Source organism: Cygnus olor, chromosome 8 (assembly GCF_009769625.2).
Source record: "Cygnus olor isolate bCygOlo1 chromosome 8, bCygOlo1.pri.v2, whole genome shotgun sequence".
NCBI classification, from domain to species: domain Eukaryota; kingdom Metazoa; phylum Chordata; class Aves; order Anseriformes; family Anatidae; genus Cygnus; species Cygnus olor.
Genome location: NC_049176.1, coordinates 25,366,456 through 25,390,709, shown reverse-complemented (window position 1 = coordinate 25,390,709; position 24,254 = coordinate 25,366,456). Strand labels below are relative to the sequence as shown.

The following is a 24,254-nucleotide window of genomic DNA, read 5'->3' as shown; positions in this document are numbered from 1 at the left end:
CGGAATAACACTAAACAGGGAAGAGTAATTTCTCCTGAGATCCCTTTGAAAGCTTTCTGATAGAAGATGACCATCTGCACAATATCCTCTTCCCCAGACCTAGATGAGGTAAGACTAATATGAACAGTGACATTATGCACGTGAATTACTTCCATATACAGGTGTTACATTTGTGTGTGTGGGCTTAAGTGCTATAAGGAATATCTGAAATACACAGACAAATACAATGATAAGCAAATTTTATATTTGTCAGAACAGTATATCAAAGGTTTTACTGCAGTAAAATCCTTTGAGTCTTTTCATGTTGCTCTTTGTAACATAGCATTTCTCTAAGTAACTAAATGAGGACCTCTACCAAAGGAAAAAATCCTATAATTCACAATCTGTAAGCCATTTTCTGCATCACTTTCATAAGACTGTGTTATTTTACAAGGACTTGACAATTTCCAGTTAACAAGACACAGGTGCAACTGATTAGTGAGTCTGGTGGAGCTCTAGATGGTCCCTAACATCCTCCCTCAGTAGGTGAGTATTTATTTTCTCCTTCTGAGAACCAGCAGGTTTTGAAGACTCCTTAACTGAAAAGAAAAAAAAGCTGAATGCTATCAATGTTAAAAGCTTTTCTATTTTGAAATGATATATATTCTGCAAAAGGAAGAAGAAAGTATGGGTTATTTTAAAATGTTAGCGGTAATGAATGATTTAAATTTAAAAAGGCTATGAAAGTAACCTTTGTAAATCTTCATTGTGGATTTCGCACGAGGCTTGATAGTTGTATCATTTGTGTTCTTCAGCATCTATAGTAAGTGTAGGTAATGTTTTTTGCTTTGTTTTGTTTTGTTTTGTTTTTTTTTCCTTCTCTATTTTGGAGTCCCTCTAGTATAATTATTATATTAACTTTATATAAGGTGCTTTGTCATGAAAGATCCCCAAGACCTCCTGATGCAAATACAGAAGTGCTGCCCTTTTTTTTTGTGAGAAGACAGTAATCTGATGTTGTTAGTTTCTCGCATTCAGGAATAGTGAGTCAAAATCTCACAACTCATGGGGCTAGCTTGAGAAGTTCATCTGTTTGACTTGTGGTTTTGTTATTATTATTTTAATAGAATATAATTCTGAAGTAGATATGCCCTTACAAGGGAGGAAAACTTGCAGTTATAAAAGAAAGAGGAAGGAGATTAAAAAAATAAGAGAGAGAAAAAATAAAGGATGTCCTAGCTCACAAAACATTGCAGATTTCAGGAATTCCCCAAACACCATAGTATGTTTAAAAAAAAATAATATAAAAATGACAGGAGAGGAAATCAATTGGTGAAAGTGAAGTAAAGCCCCATGGTATCTGGGATCTCTGGATCTTTAATGCTCGTTCAGAGTGCAAGAGGTCATACTTGGTTTCTGCTGAAAGGTCTCAACATTGTTACTTCATGTCCAGCTCACTTTGGTTGGTTAAATGATGAAATTGTTCCTGTCTGACTTTGAATTCTCAGTCCTTATGTGCTTTGTCAGCCTATAGGGAAAGTTACGTTACACTTGTAGCATGCAGCATTGTCCTGTGCATTGACGTGTTATTAACATCAAAATATATAGTCCTTAAAGTGTGTTACTTAAATACAAAGAATGCTTAATGCTTCCTATTATGAACTCTGTTTCCAATTAGTTATAATTTCTCATATTTGTAACAATTTGATGTGAAATTTTCTGTGCCAGGTGTCTCCCTCAGGCTGAATTTTGTGGTGTTCTTTGGTTTGTTTGATTTCTTCTTATAATGTCAACCACAGCAACGCCGTTATTCCTGATCAGTTTACTAGGGAAAATCATACAAAAATCAACTTGGCAGTTTTTTTAAAAGTACCAAGGGCAACCTTCTCCTGGGGGAAGGCACTTACCCTTTGGTGAAGGGATGACTGGTCTGTTGGAGATCTGCTTCAGTTGGTAGGTTCAGATGGAAAACCTGCCAGAATGAGTGATTTACAATGAACTTTTAAGTTTCGCCTTTACTTTAATGTTTACATGGACCTGTTGGAATACAATGTCCAATATGACCATCCATGCCTAACGCTTTCAGCTCTGATCCAGAACCATACTGAGGTGTGCTATTCCCCCCGCAACCCCCCCTCCCCCCCCAAAAAAAAAAAAATCAGCAGCTTCTTCCAACTGTAGTCAGGAAATTTTGCATACTTCTGGTAATGAGAACATGTGTGATATTCTTTAGCCATCTTTTCTGTTTGTGTTCAAGGTTTGTCTTTATCTCCCTCATGCTAAAATAAAAAGCACAGAGCATCCCTTAACACCTGATTGTTTTTAATTCCTGAAATAACTTTTCAAAGGTCTACTGGGAAAAGAACATTTCATCAGTAAATGTTAAGGCAAAGGCAAGACCAAGTCTTCTTTTTTCTGTCTTAGTGACTTTAGCTGAAAGATACCTCCAAAATACTTAGTGCAGGTGTTACGGAAAGAGGACATCTTCCTTCTTTCAGTAGGCATAATGTATCTGTGCAGTCTCATGTTCTTCAACAGCTGTATCGGACCTGACAATCCATGCACACAGCCTGAGACTGCAGCAGATATGTTCATGCTGCTATGCCTTCAGTACAACCTGCTGCATGCCACCAAATGGTTTGGTTGTACTTGGCAGTATCCTGGGAGGCTTTTCTGCATTGTGCTTGTTCCACCTACCCAGGAGTTGCAACCATTTGTCAGAATGATGCTGTAGATTGAAAATACAGTATAACTGAAGTGAAATCACGTAATTATTGTTTTTGGTACAGCGTAAGTTAGTATATTGCTTCTTTTAGTGGTATTTTTATGCTGTAAAGTGAATACAAGGAAGTATTTTTATTGTAAATTTCTTTATAATTTTTCTCTGGATTGGTACTCTGGAGACCAGAGCAATTTCTGGGGAATTTATAAGCACGTTTCATCTAGTGTTATTTTATTAACTTCACACTTCTTTAAAAAAAAAAAAAATCTTTTTATTTTTATTTTTTTTATGTTTAGCACCTAAATTATATTGTTCATTAAATGTCACATATTAAGTCTCTATAATTCATGAAAAAGTACAGGGTGAATATTTTCTTGGGAAAGAGTGTTTCAATGTACATAGTGTATATCTGGCGTTGTTGCTCTTAACAGTTTATAACTGGCATGTTAAGAATGTCTCTATAGACAAAAATTAGACTAAAACGTAGATTTGTTCAGCAAATGTTTGCTTACTGTATCACAAACTTTTATTATAGCATTCGGGTCAAAGATGTTTGCATACCTTATTGAGCAAGCAGCATATTTTTTTCTGGCTGAGGTGTGTATACTGTAGTCATTACATTTTTGCACACTTCACTGACTGAGCTGCATGGACTACTTTAACTATCACCAGGAATACTTGACTGAGTTCAGCTGCTTATTTGAGCACTTCAGTTTGTGTGCTTTATTACTTTAGTGGTGTGTGTTGATAAAGTCTGTTCTGTGCTGTTAAATTTTTGGTTCTGCCATCTAACTATACCATGCTGAGAGAAACGCAATGCATTGCTAATGCTTACTCTGTGGTGAACATGAGTGGTTGAAATGTTATAATCTGTAGTGCTTTGTTAAATGAGCTGCATATTTTTGTTTTTATATATGTTGCTTACCCAGTTGTGTACATTGCTGAGCTCATTATACAAAATAAGCTTGATTGGAATACGAACATTCTCTACCAGCTGTCTGCTCTGACTCAGTATGTAACAAAATTAGCAACTTTTCTCTTTCTAACAGTGGCATGATTCCATCCAAAGTTTAAGGCAAATGGTTTGGAGATCTTTTTTGTTTCATTCACCCTGTGCAAACATCAAGATTAACAAACCAATGTGTTGCAACTTAATTTGTTTTCACAAATATGAACAGAGTTAAGTAACAGGAAAAATTCAGCATTCTAATACAGAAAAATGATTCCATGTGTATTATGAAATTCATGCATTTATATATAGATCTAAATATAAGTATCCAACTTAAAGCCATGCATTGTAAACATAAAATGGAAAATAACCAGAGACCTCTCAAGATGTATATTTCATCAAATAAGCAACATCTAAATACATACAATAACAAATATAGAGTTCTGTAAGTCAAGTGCATGCGTACATCAAGAGTTACAAAAACTAAACCAATCTCATAACCCTTAGAAAACTCAAAATGCTGCTAAATACATGAAAACTCATGTGCACAGGTATGTAGCTTGCTCATTAAAGTTGATTCAAAATTGAATCACAGCTTTAAGAGGGTGTTTTTCTCATCTTCATACATTTTGAGTCAATTCCAGTGAAACCTACAGATTATTAGATTTGTCTGACTAATTTGCAGAGTTGCATATGTAGCAGTTGTTCTTCCATTTACAAACCTTCACCTCTTCTTAATTTTTCTCAAGTACAGAGATGCTTAATTAAAGCTATATAGTTGCTGGATTCTTATCTGCCCCACATACAAATGTAACTGTACCTGGCACCTGTTAATGTTCTTCTACTGGTTGCTTTCACTTAAGTTTTAATATGCTGTTGTCGAACACATTGGCTGGAAGTCCCAGATTTGTTTTGTGAAACTTTACATATGCAAGCTTAATTCAATTTTGTTACTTCGGTCAAATTTCTTGATTCCAAGAAGGGCCGTTTAATTCTCAGTCTTCTCATGAACCATTATTTAACAGTGTAAATGTTTATAATAGTTCATTTTAAAAAAATGTGTGAAAATGCAGGGACAAATATAATTTTTAGCAGTCTTCACTGATACCAGTGGAAAACAGATTAGTGAGAGAGATACAAATGGAATGTATTAGTATATCCTAGAACATTGTATCAAACAAACTCAACGATTCTATGATCTATGAAAATGAATTCAGTGTTCATGTTCTAGTTTTTCTGTTTACATTAATGTTGGATATCAGAACTATATGAGAAACCAGGTATAATGGATTCAATATCTCTAAAGTTAATAGATGAAATGAACTGGGTCCCACCTAGACTTTCTTAACAGAAACAGCAAAAGTAATTCTGCATAAAATGATTTACAGCAGACAGATGTAAGGAATAAGGTTTTGTCTGTTCTTCTCTCAGCATGAATCTACTTTTGGTGTAAGTCCATTACCAGTAAGGATCTAGATTTTTCTCTTCCTTTGAACTGTTAAATACCAGCTACAGACTCCACTAACTAAAGTTACCAGTGTTTGCTAAGATCAGAATTGTGCCTTTTTCTTATCTATGATATTCAAACATATGATGGCTATGTGCAATTTCTGGTGTATAAGTATACTGTACAGTTTCTGCAGAAGAAAATTTCTCCTTTTGTCAGGGGGCATGAAGAGAAATATATTTTCTTTGGTGAAAGAAAATCAGATGTTATTTTTCCTGCTGCTTTGTGAGGTCTAAGCAGGTAGAAAGAGGTAACTAAGAAGCTTTAAGAGATGAAGCAGTTGGAAGCTTTTCATGAGCACCATTTTCCTGTCCCTCAGATTTCCACCAACCTCTTACATTAACTGCAGCAAACTGGACTTAATTTCTGTTTTCAAATCTGAGTAACCTATCTCTTTGTTTGGCTAGGATTCCTATTGGAAAGCCAGCATACTAAATTCAAAATATATGTTCCATATACATTACTGCTGTAAAACAACATGGACTATCAAAATACTGGGAACAGACATGGTATCTGTTATGAGATCTACTGAGACTAAAAGTACCTTGAAGCATAAGATACATGTCTATTCCATATATTTTCTGTATGTTTTTTATGCAGCTGACATGCAGTATGCATAAGTATATATACGTATTTCATAACTTATACCTGACCTTTTTTTTTTTAGAGGGTAATTTTCAATGTTGTCAACTTCAGCAAAACAAAAAGCCTTTACAGAGATGGAATGGCTCCAATGGTGAAATCCACAAGCAGACCAAAATGGTAAGTTATTCTTTCAAAGGCTTGCTATTAGGAGAAAAGCATGTTTTACTTGGGACTGTTTTGTAGCAAAGACCTTCTGGCTCAGGTGCAGCTTTTGGTAAGAATAGGAATGTACTTTGATGCACCAGTGGCATCAAAGGACAAGGTCTCTGTGGAGTGTGTGGACTGGGTGAACTCTGGAGGTTCCTTTCAGTTTTGCTGTGGATGGTGTGTTGTAGCACCTTTTGACAAGTAGCATGACTGAAGCATGACATTGGAGCGAACTGAACAGTTGGGGCTTGAGCCAAATTGCTGTTTAGCGACACCCTCACCATCCGTTAGCACAGTCCCTGGCCAGTTTGGCTTGTTTCAGCTTGCAAGGTAATGTCTGCAAGCACTCTGGGAGATGGACTATTGGCTATTTGGATTTGGTCCCCCCTGTTTTGGGGAGGTCAGAGTTAAAAGGAAGAATGTGAGCTTTGCCATCTGAGTTGACCTCATGTGAATGAGCAGTCTCTGGTCTGTTTTATATTCTAAGATACCTGAAGGCCAAACAACTGGTCATAAGTTACACAGTATGTACAACACAAATTCATGCACATATGAAAGTATATAGATGGTACATTTTCTCAAACTGTGATGAAATGTCTGCTGTGAGTAATAATATGTAAATCTAATGACTCCTAATGCATGCAGGACTCCCACGAATTATATAATTTGTCTTTAGCTAGGTTTGTTTGAGTATGGATAGTGAGGTTAGGCCGTAAGGTACAGTAAGTATTCTGGTAAGCCTTTGCAGCTGCTACTCTTTATTGGTTAATTAATAATACATTTAATCAATCTCCAAATAATCTGAGCCTTATAAACTTATCTTTTTAAATACCTTGAACTATCACAAAATTTCCATCCACATAGTCTTAATTCTGGTGGTCATAAATCACTTTTATTGTATCGCTTCCTATTTGTCTGGACAAAAGATATGGCTGCCTGTCTTTTCAACCAGATGGTAAGGTCATTTGGAGAGAAAAACTATCTCAGAATACAGTTAGTAGATGGAGTCAATTCTAGCTCAATAGGAGAATGTAATAACATTGAAAATTAATTTAAAAAAATCCAGTGTGTTTAGCGTTTTTGTAGCAAAAGTCATGTTAATTGTGTTTACTGTTTAACTTCAGAAAAATCTTTTGGGGGCAAAATCTTTTGGGGGCATTTCAGGGCACTATTTATCAGGAGTACTTTAATCATCTTTCAGACCTCTTCCTTCTCTCACTGAGGTCTGTTATTTTGCAGCTAAGTATATTGTGTGTTAAGTTTATCTATAAATCAGATATTGCTTTCATACAATTTTATGCCTTATTTTGGTTTTCAAATTAAAGTGTAAATCTTACAAAACAATGCAAAATGGGCTTTTTTTTTTTCCCCCTTAGAACATATAGGCTTGTTCACTATTAAAAACCAATTTCCCTTCCACTTCCCAGGAAGCCTATTTTATTTTTGTACTTATACTTTTTAGGGGGTGTATTTGCTTCTGTGAAAGTGAAGAATGAATAGCATGCCTGGAGCCAGGCACAGTGTAGTCAGCAGGTGCCGAGAAGCTTCCTTTTATGTGGCTACAACATACTTTAGTTTTAGTTCTGTTTCAGAATCCTAGATCTAATTTATTTCTTTAAAAAATCGTTTATATTAAAATACATATTTTATTTTTTCTATTAGTCCATGTATGAAAGCGTTGTTCTGAACTTTGAAGGTGTGCATAATTCATGCTATTATCAGGGGCCTCAGTCATGCTTGGTGTGTCCTCAGTTTAATTTTGTCTTGATGTTAATAGGGAGTTATATGTATATTTTTCCAAGTGGGAAAACACATGCATTATTTTTTGGATATGCGTTTTCTATTAAAGCTGTCTTCCACTTGGATAATGCCTTTTGCAATTACTTCTGTATCTGTTTCCATGGTTGTTCCAGGGAAAACTGTAAATAAAATTTTTTTGCTTCTCTGTTTGCTGAAATGAAATGGGACTTCCAAGTACTTGCAGTTTTTAATACAGCGTACAGGTAGTTGTGGTCCTTGAATGTGAGTAAGGCAACATCTGGCTGCATAGATTTGGTCCTATTTGGCACTTTGTATAAATTAGTCTAGTAAGCAATACTGAACTGTTCACTGCTGTAAAAGTCCTGAGTTTTACGTGAGGATACTCAGGATTCAGAATGTGGAAAGAAGGCTAACACTTGAAACTCTTCACCTTATATTAAGTTTTAAATCCACATAGTAGTCTACGGGTATAATGTAATTAAATTAGAAAATTATATATTAATTATGGGAAGATGAGGAAACACAATGAATTTTAAAATCACGTTTAAAGAAACAAAAACTACGAGAAGTCAGGCTCTACAATGTTCTGTCCTTCATCTCTGAACTCTCCTGCACTAAATATTTGAGGAACTCATCATTATTGTGCCTGCCTGTGGAGGCATGTGATCCATACTGAAATTCTCCCACCTGCCCCCTAGCCATGCTGACCGAAGCAGTGCTGTGTCACACACAGCTATTCCACACTTTTTAAATACAATCAGGTTTAAGTTTTAGGATGTGTCTATTCTTCTTTTCATGTTTGAGCAGTGTTATGCACCTCTGATTTAAATAAGTCCCCACTGTATTCAGGATAGAATTTGGCCATACAGCTTGAAAAGCCCTGTGTATCAGAAGTAGATTGGCCTCCAGGGACTGTGAATTTTAATCTTTGTTTTGAATGTGTTCATGTAAGCATGGCTCCAAGCTTTGCAACATTTTGTGAGTTTGATTCTTGACTCTGGAACAAATCACTGCCAAGTGCTCTTGAAATAGAGTGTGTGTCAAACACAGATCAACATTTTTGACCTGTGTTCTCTTGCCCTGTAGGGTAAGATCTTTTTAAATGCAGTCAGCATCAAGGTTCAACTCAGTGTTACTGATGTAAATGGAGTATATCACTGTCATCAAAGCACTCTATGTGGACACAGATGTTCTGGTGTTGACATATTCTTCTCTTTTGAAGTAAGGGCAAACATTTCTGGTAATGAGCTACTTAAAAAGAGGAAGCAGTATGCTGAACGATAAGGAAAAAACAGATTTCATGGTAAAGAAATAGATTATTTTTTAAAAAGAAAACCAGAAAATTTGATTGAAAAGATATCTATATTCCACATACACAGTGATGGTTTTACTGAATATTCATTCCCAGAGGGATAGAGGCAAAAAATAAGAAGTTGATTTCTGAATCCCTCTTCCCATTTTCCTGTGGTTTTTTTTTGGACATACTGTGTTGACATTAAATAGTATGGGGTTGTCAGTTACATCAGTCAGATCTTACTGCACTGAATCGTAGCTCATACATAGAAATGCAGTATTGTCATACATGTTACATCAGTTTTTTTTCAAGACAAAACTCAGTTTTATTTCAAGCCAGTGGAATGGGCTGCATGTAGTCACTTAGCACTTTTTCTTAGTATCTGGCCATTTGGAAGTATTACACAGATTTTTTTTTTTCTTGCTAATGACTACTACAAATATATAAACTGAATGTGACAGAGACCTGTTTTGTTTGGGTCTTTTTTGGTTCATTTTGTGGAGATGAAGAATTTGAGGGGAGATGAATTAGATGACATTAAATTTTTATTATGCTAATACAGTTCTAGTGTAATCCTTTTTTTTATGCTTCTTTCAAGCATGACTTACTTTGGTTGCGGTTTCTTAATCATTTCACACTAAAAACTCCATCCCTGGAAGCTATTAGTAAGCCTGCCATGTGGGCATGGCAGTGGAAGACCACTTAAGTACATATACTGTACCATATATTGATTCTGCGAAGTTTTACAACTTTCTCAAAGTGAAATAGAAGAGTGACTTGTTCAAGAGGCAGCAGATTTTCCAAATGATGAAGTGAGCAAATATTCCCTTTGGGCAGAGAACAGCTATAACTCTTGATTATTCAGTGTGAGCATTGCCTCATTGGGGACATTAGTTTTTCAAATTGTGCTAATCTTTTAAAAGTAACAACTGGCCACTCATCACCTTAGGTATTTCAGCAAGATCATGTGCAAAACTCTAATTAGTATTTATAGAACAGCAACTCCTCCCAGTAGAATAGTAGCAGTAGCTGGCAAATATCTGGTTGACACCTGTTAAGTCTTCAGACATCCATTGTATTTTATTCTGCATTTCAAATGAGCAGAGAGCAGTAGGTGAGGTCCCCATAATTAAGGGATAAAGGATAATAAATAACATGGTTCTTGAATGGATGAACACAAGGTTAAAGGCTGTTCTGCACTTGTGATGTTGTACTTCAGCAAATGTTTGTATGTAAGCAAAAATGTTAGCTAAAATATTACAGAGCCTTCAGTATACAAGAGAGGATTTATGTGTAGATTTACATGTGTATTGTTTATAATGTCATATTTCAAACTGCTTCTTGGCAAAGCAGTCGCTTTCTTTTCTGTCTTTCATCTCATTCAGCATTGATGGTTTTAACTGGATAGCTGCCTTTGCCAGCAAGTACTCTGCTACCTCTGTTGCTATAACATCTACTGTTAAATACTCACAACACATTGCTTCTGTAGTGTTTTTCTTTTCCAGTAAACCTGGGAGTACAGAAAAACTTTTAGGTAATTAATTCAAATTTGAATCTATATGTATCTGGTAAATATTGTCATGATGAGGAATTTTGGTAGACACAGAGAAAAGCAAAGCAAGTTTTATGAACAATACTCCCATATGTTCCATTCATCAGAAGGGGACAAGACTGAGAAAATCTGAATTTTGAGTAGCTAAATTGTGTTGATTCTTGCCAAGTTTCTTTAACATTTGTCTACAATGCAGTGCTACAATCACTACCATGTCTACCAGGCTGCATTATACATTCAGAGACTTCCAGCAGCATTTTTAGTATGTATTTATATATCTTTAGCCATAAGATAAGCTGTTTGTGAAATGAGCTGTCATTTGTGGTGAAACAGTTTGAGAATAAAGCACTATATATATATGGCTTGCTAATCTGAAAGACTAGTAGTGCTTACTATAAGATGTATAGTGTGCCAAGGTTAGTGATAACATCAACCTGAATTTAGGTAAAGAAGAACATGCTGTTGCCACTACCCGGTTTCCTCCTTTGCCTATTTTACAACCTTGGCTGCTCTCTGGAAATTTGTGCCTTTGCCAATTTATAATGCAATGTGTGCTTTTTATTTTTCTTCTCTCTGAGGGATCTGGTAGGAATGCTTTTGGAGTTTCAGAAATATTTCCCCAAAAATACATAGGCTTGTGTTTTTGCCTGGTTTTGCCTGGTGCCGACCTGGTCACTAAGAAACTTCCTCCACTGTCCTGGTGTAGTTCTGTGAAGGGTTGTTATGTTGGGAGCTGGTTCTGTTTAAAGTCTTATTTCAAAGAAGAGAAAGAAGGTTTAGTCTTGGTCTAGTTCATCATAGATTGAGCTGTATGGGCGCAACTGGAGGAGCAGAGGTAGGTGGAAATAAGTGATTGGAGCAGTGTCAAGGGAATGAGGATACCAGCTGCTAGAAAGACGCCTAGAGAATTGTTTGTGGAACCACAGGCTCAATTTCAATAGTCTGTAACATTTACTTGGAGAAAATAGGGAAAAAGAGATTGCAGTACTGACCACTTAAAATCCCACTTTGATAAGTTGGAGGCATTTTGTCTTGGTCTTACTGCAGCTCTTTGAAAGACAACAAGGTGTTTTCAGGTAGTTTTGAGGTTGGCATGTATATGAAAGTAAAATAACTGCCTCTGAAGTCAATCCGTGGGTAAATTAATGTTTGTGTGTATATTGTAAAATAACAAAAGAGACCCAACCAATCTATAAACACAAAAGGCAATGCTTCCTTCTCTCTTCCAATCCAGCAAAAGTACTTATTCCTGGGTATATAAAGCAAGTTACATATCTCTCTTATCAGCAACAGCTTTTGTGGAAATAGATGAGAGGTTATATTCTGCTGACACAAGGTATGAACTGGATCCCCACACTAATGTGTTTATTGTGTAAACTAAATTGGAGTAGTCTACGGCAAGAAAGTAAGTTACATTTTATCGACCAGATATTTTACTGGAAATTTAAGCTGCATAGAATTATATTGGGGAAAATTAACAACAAGGAAATTAGATCAATATAAAAGAAGCAAATGAATATTAAGATTCAAAGAAAATAAGGAAGAAGCTCCAAATTACTGTTAACCCATCGTTTAAAAACCCTTGATGTTTTGTGTGTTTCCTCATCATTTATCTGACTGATCTCCTATAAATCAATTTATTTAGATTACAGCAGAGTCCAAAGGCCCCAGTCAGGATCAAGACTCATTGTGCTTAGTGCCATGGAAACATATAAATAGACAAAGCCTTCTTCCAAAGTTGTGAAAATTTTGATTGATTTCAGTAAGAGCAAAGTTAGGCCAATACTGAGCACTTCTGAAAATTCCATCCTTAAAGATTTATTCCATGCAGTAACTGTTTAAAAAATGACATACAGCTTACATAAGAGTCTAAATATTTGATGTTTATAGTATTTACATCTAAAACACCAGAGGCTATGTGCTTTAATACCTCAATCTGTTTCCCATATACTCTGTCAACATGAGTTCCCTGCATTGATTGAGGGCACTCTGTGATCCCTAAGGTTGTATTCATGAAAGGTTACCCTTGGTACTACTTTATTCATGAAAGGTTTGAAGCACATAGGAAACAAATAGGTCTATTCCTGCTAGGTGCATTTTTGTCATCTATAAATACTTAATTACTGGTATATTGAAGGGAAATTAAAAATCTCAAAAGATGCTGTTGCCTGAAAATAGTTTCCCCCACCCCCAGTGCAAATCACAATGAACCTTGCAGCTGGGAGGATTTGTGGCAGTTTAAAACAACTGAACTGTAGTTTTTTTCCATTACAGTCCATGGAATTGAGTTTAATGGCTGCAAAATATGACCAAAAGCTGTGCACTGGATCTCATTCTGAAACTGGTCATTGTTTTTTCTCAGGTGATGGGCATTTAGTAGAACTGACTGCATGAAAAGTGTTCACAAAACTGAGACCCTAACTTTGGAATGTTTTCAAAAAAAAAAAAAAAGGGCATAAAATTGAGGTGCTTTCCCCCCAAATAAGTTTGTAAGTTAGACAAATATGGGCAGCAGTGAACTCAAAGCAGAGTCAAACTACCAAGAGGACACTGCAGCTTTTCATTGCAATTTTGTGCTTTGAACTAATGGAGCAGCGCAGAATGAAAATCACCTCAGTTAAGAATGGCATTTATCAGCCATAAGGACTTAGTAGTAAGAGCCCTACACATACAAAGCTGAGTATCACCAAGAAATGTACTTGAAAATCAGACTGTTAACACAAGGCTATACAAATAAGAGCCAAAAACTGTAATCAGAAAATGTAACATCTCTTTAAGAATGTTTTAACGGTCTGAAGAGTGCTAGACAAGTTGAATTTAACAATCATGACAATAATTTAGACTGCACCAGGACACAGCAGTCAGGTTAAATTTTGGCTTTCCTTGCCAAACTTCAAGCCTTGCAACTTCAAAGATCTTTCACATATTTTAAGAAATAAATAGTACTGCTAAATTTACATATAACAAAAAAGCATAGGATATTCTTATATGTAGGATAATATATCAGAAATAAAATGTTAGGAAAAATTAGGGCTGAAACGTCCAACCTAGTATTTTTAAATGTTTGAATCCTTACCTTGTTTTTCATTCACTTTCTATGAAAAAACAATTAATACAGAGGAAGGGGTAATGGGAACTGTTAATTGGGAATTTCTGATGAGTGAGATATCTCACCTGATATTTGTTGTACCATGATAAAAGCCAAAATAATGGATTCAATTTCTCTTAATGTGATGGAAAATAAGACAGATGTTTCTGATGTACTGTGGAAATTGAGAATGGTAGAAAAAGAAGTAAATGAGTAAGTCAGTTGTAATGCAAGAAAAATGTTAAATATTAGGTGCTATGTCCTGAATTTTGTCTCGTGTTTTGAAAGTGGTATATAGAACCAAAATAAAAAACTTTATTTTTTATGCTGTGGTTACCTAGGTTAATTTATGAATTAACTTTTTTTGTGTGCCATTGGCTAGAAAGAATTAAAATTTAATGATAACGATCTTTCCCGCATCTCTAGACACTGAAGCAGCAGTTAAAACATTTTTTTTTGAACTGCTTCAAGCAGGATTATTGAATTCTAGCTTGAAAGTGAAACTTTGTCTTCCTGCTTCACTATATTAACCTAGCAAGTGTTCCCCGTGTGTGTGTGTGTGTTCCCCTGCATCTCAGGTACCCTTGCTGTTGTGTTCTCAGAACCAATTCTTATGGTGATAGAATGCTGCTAGGAAAAATCTTCCTGTTCATATATTTTTGTCAAATGGGAGCACTAAAACAAAGGTGATGACCCAGTTGAGAAAACAGATGTCCCAGATAACATAATCAACAGATTAAGATGCTGTGGTCCCCTGCTATGGCTGGGAGCTGTGGCTGCAAAACTGCTTTGCATTTTCTTTGGGAAGAAATGCTGTGCTACTGTGCAAGGGGAGGACAGGGCTCCTCTGTTTCCTTTTAAAAATAAAAACAAAACCAGAAAGCACACATTTAAGTGACACCAATGAATGTTCATGAATCTTAGAAGTAATACAACAAAGACACGAAAAAAGATGCTTGCATCTATCTTGTGTGCTACAGATGGGAGATGGACATGTTGGTGTGCTCTGTTTGCACTGACCGTAATGTTGTTTCTCCAGCTACCAAATCCAAGTAAACCAAACTATTTAAATGAAGCTGTGTAGCATGTATTTCAGCTGGACTGCCCTGTTGAAGAGCTAGGCCAAGGGGGCCTGGGTGAGACCTGGCTGTGGCAGGACCAGCCCTGCCCATCTTCCCTCAGGAGCTGTCCATGCTCCCCTCTTGCACTGTTCAGGCTGTCTCTCCCAATTTCAGAGTGCTTCTCCCCTCCTTTTTTTCCACTTGGTTCCCTTATGCTGCCACCTATTAAGCCAGTCCTTAATGCTGCCAAGTCTGGAGATGAGATGGTGGATGTGGGTGGCAAGACAGCTCAGGATTTGCTGTCATGCCTGTTCTTTCTGAGGCACCTGCAGGTGTGTAAGTGCATTGTGGGGTGTTCGCTCTGCCACCATCTGCACGCAGGCACTGCGGCTGAGGGAATCGCGTCACAAGAAGCACAGTAACAAAAATATTGTCCTAAAACAACACAAACTATGGCAAAACAAGTGTCAATAAGCAGTTCAAGAATTAAACTATTAGTGATTAAATGTAAATTTGTTAGGGAATTGCACTGGGTAGTTGGGCTCAGTGAGTTCAAATGGTGGAATTAGGAACTTCACAAATTAATTGGGAATTGCTATTGAGATTCAGGAAGAAAACTGTGTTAGCCTTTTATTTAAAACTTCACTATTGTTCAGCCTTTTCCAGGTGCATATATATATATATATAAGATTGTTCTTATTCTACAAAGAATTTTGCAAAACAGTTTATTGGAAATGGGATACCCTTCAGCAAATTTATAGGAAAGGCCATTAGATCTCAAGATAAAAAGAGATTCAACTTGAAAGGGTGAATTCACCATAGTAAGAAATTGAGGAATATCCAAGCTAAAGTAGTTTGTCATGCCTTTTAATATTAGATAAAATCCTCTCCTAATATTTTTCTTAGCATAGTTAAAAAGCACCAGTACCTCATAGCTTTAAGACAAGCAGTGAGACAATAATTTAACTTTCATAAGGAAAAGAAATTTTTCCCATTTGCTACTCCACTGTACTGTTTTATGCTCTTATTGTTTTTCAAATATCATTCAGTGCGATGAAGCAGGATACATATGTTTGTGTATAGATTTTTTTAATAATCCAGGAGCACAATTCTCTGGGCTTTCATGAGGGATAGCCATTGTCCTGGAAGTGCTGGTGGAAGGGATTGGGGTACAAATCATACTTGTAAAATGGTTCATGAGATTTGTGAACTTGAGAAGTGACTCAGCAAGGGTAATAGTACAGCTGCAGGTGCTGTCAAGGCTTCACCTTCAGGAGAAGCTTCTATAACTAAATACAAAGTAAGTCAAGGTAAGCAGGGAAGGAAGTGTACTCTGATTCACTGCGTATTAACCCTGTGGTCAGAAATCTGATATTTTTTTCTAAAAGGATAAATCAATTAGAGGATATATTGTTTGTTCACCAAGTGAAATGAAGGAATTGATTTAGGTGGGAGTCATGGATATAAATGGGCAGATGATTATTAACAGTTTCGTCTTTTGTAAAAATAAATTAGTTTTGTGTTGTAGTACTGTATGTCAAACTCCTTGTGCATATGTGGTTATGGTAACCATTACCTTTGTCTGCAGAGCACATTGGCTTTCAGACGATTAAATACACTCAATCTTGTCCTTTCATGATATTGTAATGTGAATGGTCACCAAATGATCACCTGGAGGAAAGCTGTTTGTAACTTGCACTGTTGTGCAATTGCAAACTTAAACTTTTTACTCAGAGCACAAAGGTATGTGAATAAAAAACCACCAGGCATCAGAAGAAAGCACAAGTAGCTTTGCTTTTGAGAGTACTTAAGAGAGATAACCCTGCTTTCCTGCCATTATCTCTTAGTAAGCACGGGTCTTGAAGTTTGTACATCAGTCTGAAACAGAATGCTAAGCTGCAGGTCTGCCAGTAAAGAACCTAGGTGTACAGGGTAATGTGCATATCAGTATTTGAAAAATGTCTCAAAGCAGTGTGTAGGAGTCAGTCATTGCGTTTTTCTATTTCTGTAACTGTGATCTACTGAGAGTTCTTACAGATTTATTGTAAGTATTCCCTCACTCACCCTGATGTGAGATACCCATACTTTAGAAGTTAGTATCTGTGATCTGTGTGGCTGGTGTTCTTTGACGAGAGTCTCCCAGTACCATGAAAATGAACAGAGTGTTCTGGATTTGTCATTTCTAATACTCTTCAATGTGCATCTGTGTACTATGAAAGTATAGAAACCAATAAGCTAGATGATTCATGAATATCTGGGGTGTGTGTGTTTGTGTGTGGGGGATGCTTCAGTTTGTTTACTTTTATTTTGGCAAAGAATTCCAAGTTTACAGTAAGGCTGGGCTTCAAAAACATATCTGAAGGGAGGAAATGAAAGACTGGATAAAAATGCAGAGAAAATAGTAGCCCAGAGTGAAACGTGTGACTAACTGTCTGAGGACTCTTGATACTAAAATTACAGAAGGAAATAAATTACATGTTGACTGCATGGTTTTCTTCCAGTCTTAGAGCCATAGAAACCAGGATGTCTTCTATATAAAGTAACAGTGAACTTAACTGTAACCATGCATAGGAAACTGTATTTTAGTTCTTAAAAGGCTCTTATCTTGCTTCACAATAGAGCATACATTTACATTCCCAGTACTGCCACTGTGTGGCTTTCCCTGAAATTCTGCAGTTGAGGAAAACTGTTCTCTACCAAAACGTCAGGATACTCAAAGCACTGTGTGCACATGGGAAAGAGTGATTCAGTGAAATTGCATGGTTACATTTCAGAGGACTTTTCTGCTGTTTGTTTTGTTTTTCTTGAAAGGGGGATTTCATGTTTGTAAATTTGGACAGCAGAAATGTTGTTGTTTCAGCACCTTAATATTTACAGTTGAAACCAAAAGGTTTTATTTATTTATTGTTTTAAAAGCTGGTAGACATGTTTAGGTTCAAACCTAAAAGTTGTCATAAATTTTCTTTTAAGGTTTTAATTCTTTAAAAGTACAGTGCAATGAGAAAATGCATCAACTGACAATCCTGCACTAGCAGAAACAAAGGCTTTTATAGCTTTAATTTAACATATAATTAATAAAAGATATTTCTCTTCAAGCCACCAAAAATGTGGATTAAGGCTTAGAAAGATTTCTGGTAAGTGAAGCTGGGATACTTTATAGATGATGCACAGGTGGTGTATATATTCACAGACATTTACAAGTATCACTAATATATTCTGCCTGACAGCATGAGACACATGCATGAGAAGTTAATGGTCACTAATGCCTCAAGAAAAGCTACTTATTGAAATGTTTAACATTAACCTTTAAGTACAGATATTTTGAATTCTACTTTCCAAATGCACTCCCTACTCACTTCTTAAGCTGGTATCCAAACATTTATGTTTTGTGTTTTTGTGTAAATGTCATTTTATAAACAATTTAAAATATAACAATCCTCTGACACTTAGCACAATAGTTATCAAAGTTGAGCTTAAACAGTTTTAAAAAAATGCTTTAAGTCGTATTAAAATATCTTTTTACTGTGTTACTTATGGTAGAGAAAACTTAAAGCTTAGGACTTACTGAACAATACTCATTTACCTTCACTTTCTGCAAGGCAGTGTTGGAAATCTTCAGTCTTAATTTTGCATTAAACAGCTGTGTTCTTGAAGTTATAGTCAATCAGACTTCCTTTTGCAGAATATAAAACTGGAAAATGTTGAAATATATTGACTTCCATTTTCCTGTGGCAGATGTAAATGTGGCTATGTAGACCAGAGTCAGAAAATTTGGAAGCTAATAATGACTGCTGTCTTTGACAATTTGACTTCTACTCTTCTTGTTTCGAATTTTATTTTCTTGAACGCAAGATACAAGCTTCAGAAAGCAGTGCCTTGAGAACTAGTATAGTATACAGATATGGGAATTCAGCTGTACTCAGAAGCTTAAGCCACATTTCACTTGCACAATAATAATAAGCTAATTGTGAAGTTTATAATTGCAGAGGAGGAAACTATTTTTATTCAGTAAATAAGACTTCTATAATAAGTAAAGGAAGATAAATTACTGCTGCTTTAAATGATGATACCGCACTTGGATTGTACAACCGAAGGTGATATCTCTGAAAGTACTATCCAGTCTAATAGCTACTAGCCTCATCGTCCATGTATATGGATGGAAACAATTGCCTTGGGATAAAATGGAAGTCAACTGAGGTAGAACAGGGGCTTTAAAAATAGTAAATAAGATCTTGACATGTTTTGAAGACTAGGATATTTTTGCTTGGGTTTTTGTGGGGCTTGTGGAGAAAGCTAATTTTAGGAGATTGGCTAGCCCTAACCAAGGTGGTTGTAACATTTCATTGTCTTCCACTCTGTGTTCCATCCCAAGATAAAAATATAATGCTTAACTAGTGTTTATTATCACATTTTACAGGAGGAGAGATAAAGGCAATGGATAATAGATTTTTTTCAAGGTCATTGTAAGGATCAGCTTTGGAGCAACTCAGATTTTTTTTCATTCTGTTTGCTTCTCAGTTCAGTGATCTGAAAGGAAGAAACATCTACTACTAAATTTACTGTATTACACTGTTACATTATTAAATTAAAATTTCATCCAATATGTAGCCTGGCTGTAAGCAGGTCCAACTTGGTTTGGGGTATTTGCTTATTTTTATTTTCTTCAGAGATTTCTCTAGGAGTTTTAAAAAATCTTGAAAGTTTCCAGGCCTTCACAGTGCAGAATTTTTTTCAAAAGCAATTAATGCTCCTATCAGGATTTAGCACATTTTTATTTATAAAGGAATGTTTATATACATTTATTTTAATTTGAGAGCTAGAAGTTGTATCTCATACAGAAGTTGTCTGCTGCTACATTTCTGAAAAATCACCCTTCTATACCTCAAAATGCATGCATGATTTTTTGTGTTTTAAACTTGTCTGAAAATATAACCAGGCATGAAAGAAAGAAGAAAAAAAGGGGGCAGCAAGAAACTTGCCATAAATTCCAGAACAATTAAACTCAGAGCTCCCTTCCAAATAAACCATGCACTGGGTCAGTAGAGCCCACTAGAGATGACCTCTTCAGACTCACTTTTTGCAGGGCTTTCTGCCATAGGACTTCTGCAAAGCTGGGGACCATTTCTCAGTTCTAACTACCTAGAAAACCTGGACATTGTGTAAGATTTTGTTTTCAGAAGTTTTCCAACTAAGTTTGAGCAACTCAAATGAAGGTTCATAATAAAAAGGCTGCCATTCCCTTTGTTGAAGTGATGCCACTATAATGTAGTATATTAAATATTTAACATAGTTTGCAGTAGATAAAAAGCAATTTTGTTTAATTTTTCCCAAATATTAACGCTATTATGCACCTTAATCCTTTCATTATAATAAAAACTTGTTCAAGCTCATTCTTATTAAACATTTTCTAATTTATAAGGATATGGATATTTTGCTTCTGATTCTGATAAGTAATAAGGCCAAAATGCCATTGTAAAGAAAAAAGGGAAAAATCACAGGCTGAGAAATGACTTTTCTTTTTTAAACTCAAGGACACCGAAGACAATGCCTATCTTCCAAGTAACCCAGCTCAAAGTCTTGGGTGAGTTGTCAAGGAGTGAAATCAAATACCTGCAAAACACTTAGTGAAATGACCTGGAAAATAATTTATAAAGAGGTTGCTATTCATTTCAGAGTGAGGAGCATTCTTTCCTCTGTATCTCTGAACTGCAGAAAAATTAAGGAAAAACAATTCTCCTAGCTTAGAATTAATTTCAAACCAACTTTTCTGTGAACCCTAGAACAAAAGTGCAGATGGCAATTATTTGTGATGCTAATTAGACTTGTTCCTCCAAACAGTTAATAGGGTGGCTGGAGGTAGTCAGCGCTTGACACAATAGCAAGTGTTTCCCATAACCCACCTGTCTACATCCGAAAACAGTGGCAAGGTATAGTATGTACATGAAAATTTGCAAAAGGTAACCTTAAGGCAATATTGTTTAGAATTTTAGTATATTTAGGCAATATTATACTCAGTCCACATATATAGATGTCTCCACTAATTGCAGTAAAGTTATAACTGACAACCAAGGAAGGTCTAGACCATGTTTTGTACTGGATCTGATGTCTCCAGCTTGCTTCAGATATTCTCTGCTTACTTTTCTTTCCTCCTTTCATGTGCAAAAAGACGTGGAAATTCATGTGTTTGCTTTAAGACCACATTTTTCTAATTATGCAGCTTGTCTTTCTTCATGGAATGATATATTAATTTACAATGTCCACAGGCCTTAGTTATACCGAAAAAAAATATATTAGCTTGTATAAACTTTTTTTTCACTTGGCAGATGTAATTTTTAAAAATTACAAATTCCTTCAAATATTAAGCTGATTAAAACAGTTTTTTTGGTAATTCTTAGGCCTGCTGAATCCAATGTTACTTGATTTTCTGAGCCAATGTACCTCATGCAGAATAAATACATAAATATTTCTGTTGAGAAAGCAAAGAATGAACTTTCAATATAAAGAACTGAGTATAGTGGCTGTAGAGATTTTGAATGCAATAGGTCAGTACTTGTTTTTGTGTCAGTATAAATCTGGAGAAACCTTTGGATTTAGCTGGAGTTATTTTTGATTTACACCACTGTAAGGTAGGCTACTTACCTCTGCTGTTATATTATGGGATATTGTGATCTCAATCCACCAAAGCACTTGCTTAATCTTGAAAATGTGAGTAGTTTGCTGGAGTCAAAGTTAAGAACAAATTTAAGTGCCTTGCTGGTTATAGTCTTCTCCTCTCAAATGCCACCAATGTGCAGGCTGAGGCCAAACTAAAGGGAGGTGATTCTTCCTCTCTACTCTGCCCTTGTCAGGTTCCACTTGGAATCTGGGGCCCCCAAATTGCAGCTTCTCTTCAGCTATACCAACTGCTCAAGACACCACGCTTTTTTCCTTGCGTCCTCAGAAAATACAGGGAAATTCTATGCTTAATTTTATAGGTGAAATAGTAATGCTATTAGTCTTAAAAGTTGCCTGTCTTGGTCGAAGATAAGCATTGTCTGTATTTCACAATTGTCAAAGTGACACTTCTGTTCTCAAGTGCTCTGGTCATAAGTAGCAGAGTTCAAGTTGATAGAACACAATTTTTCAGTGGGATTTGTGACTTTGATTTCTTCTACTGGAACATATTAGAGCAAGGATTCTTACTGTCTTCTATAAAGAAATGGAGAACTTTTGTCAGTGACTGTGACAAAAACCAGTAAAAACTGAGAGAAGAAAGATCAGGAAGGAAAAAAAGATTTGTAATAGTAGGAGAAGCTTTAGAAGAGGGAAGAAACTATGCTAACAAATCTGTCCTAACAGAACCATAACGCAAAACAGAATACCTGCCTTTGTGAAACTGAATATTTATTTTATAGGTTCCATGGCAGTATCACATGATGGGTAGCTAAATTCTCTCTGAAATCAAGAGCAAAATGTTTTTCCTAGTTCTGGAAAACAAACGAAAAAAACCTACTATGTCCATCCAAGTAGAAAATGCAAAGAACAACTTGAAGTTCTTGTAGATGAGATTAATATGGTAATTAACTAGAGGCAAAGATACTAAGGCATCCCTGAGTCATGCTTGTGCCTTTGAAATTATACATTATTATACATTATCAAACCAATTTCGTAAGAATCCCAGAAATCTCATGCTGGATTTCTTTCTTGTGCTTTCAAGTGCTTGAAATAAAAATTCTCAGCAAAAAGATGCATTAGCCTGAACATTTGTGCAAGGGAAGCAGTAAAGCCTCACTATGTAGAAGACTTGATGAAATACTGCTCAGTGGGATGTAAGGAAGAATCCTATAAGGACAAGGAGCTAGACTCCCGCAGCTTCAATCTTTGTCCATGTTTAATTTCTCTCCAAATATTTAACTTTACACTGATGTGAATATGGGAGGTTTTGATCCTAGTTTAGTTAGACCTCTGTGCAGCAGAGTATACGTCTTGACAGATTCTACTAAGGACTTGAGGAAAATTATTTGTTTACTTAAGATTATACAGTACACATTGCCAAAGTGCTCTGCTATATCAGTGACAAAGCTATGAACGTTTTGTCTGTAAGTGTAGGAGATTAGTCATTATAAACTAGCTTTTTATTCAAATTAATAGGGGTTGACTTCAAGTAAAAACTGTAAATGAGGTTTGCTATTTCTGATCAACATCTTACTGAAATTTATGGATGCTTTGGCCAGCATTTCAATGAGTGTAAAATTAATTCCTATTTATCTATCCCCAAGTAAGGGCCACAATATAAATTTTAGTGCTTTTTCATTTCTTATAGTGTTGTATAATCCTTTTAAACATGAAAGAAGGGAGGGCCATGTTCTATGCATCCCACAGTAATGACAGACAAGTGAACATAAATATAACCTATTCAAAGAACAATGAAAGTGAAGGTTTGAGTCTGAGTGAAATTAAGATTTGTTATGGCATAACAATAATTATAGTGGTGGTTTTTTTGGCATACATGGATGAACCTCAGGACAAGAAGTTGAATCTGATAAATCTCAGTAGCTTCCTAAATGTCAGAAAGTACCCGTCAAATTTACGAGAAAAATGTTAGTAAAGGGGAAGAAAGAAGTTGACATCAATGTCATATGCACATAAACTACCTTGATTTAAATTAGATATGTATGTTTAGACCTCAAAAATTAGTTGTTTTTCAAATAATAAGGTCCTTAAAGTTCATGAAGATTTACTAAAATATGACTGTACTCCTTCTGTAATGGAAACATTAATTTAAAAGCTTTGCAATGGGTTGGTAGAATGTCTTATATTCATGCCCTTCTTTGCAAACACCAGCTTAACAGTAATTTGTCTTAAACCTGTAAAGATCTTTGGAGATGGAGAAAAAGTTACAAAACCCACTGTGCTGTATGTGAAAAATATTGGAGCTCTATTTTATGTATTGCTTGGCGTATCAGAAACTTTGCACTGGTAATTGCATTGTCAATCATGTAGTGTCCCATTGCTAAAGAAATGGTAGGTAAAAATCTAACCATTCTTTTTTTTTAATGGATACAAAATTGAGTTTTATAATCGAAAAAATAATACAAATAATTCTCTCAAAGAATTAAAGTGTATTGCACTACAAGATTACCATAAGCAAATTAAATCATGAGTTGTGCTCAACTTCTGTATTTTCAATATTTCTAGTCTTTTCCTTAAACACTCTGAGCTACAATAATGCTGACTGCATACAACTTGAAACCTGCAGAAGGATTATAGTTGATACAAGCTGATGTGCTGTTGATGATCTCAGTCTGCAAGCTGTTTAATGTTAAAAGTTCTACTCAAACTGTCAGTAGAAAGTCCATGAATAATTTCAAAAACTCTCCCAAGCTTATCTGTTCTCTTGCTTCCAGCATGCTGCTTTTAGTAATGAAACTAGTGGCCTTATAGCTGCTTGGCTAGTTGAAAAGTGAGTTGGAAGCAGTTTCACCACAGCTGTGAAAGATTGAGATGCCTCCCTTTTTCTCTGCTGGAACATTTAACACTTATTCCTAGTAGCAGTGAGGCTCATATTTC

The 24,254-nt window shown here is 35.7% G+C and overlaps 1 protein-coding gene across 4 annotated transcripts in view; it reads left to right on the top strand.

The window, feature by feature from the left end:
* Positions 1-24,254, top strand: part of BEND5 (BEN domain containing 5) — a 586,011-nt gene that overhangs the window by 222,613 nt on the left and 339,144 nt on the right. For 3 of the 4 annotated variants that reach the window (XM_040564872.1, XM_040564871.1, XM_040564873.1), the window contains one exon: positions 5,825-5,919. In XM_040564872.1, the coding sequence (XP_040420806.1) occupies positions 5,825-5,919 (95 nt within the window). Of the gene's footprint in view, positions 1-794; positions 813-5,824; positions 5,920-24,254 lie in introns of those variants that run through there. The other variant, XM_040564875.1, reaches the window with a different exon arrangement.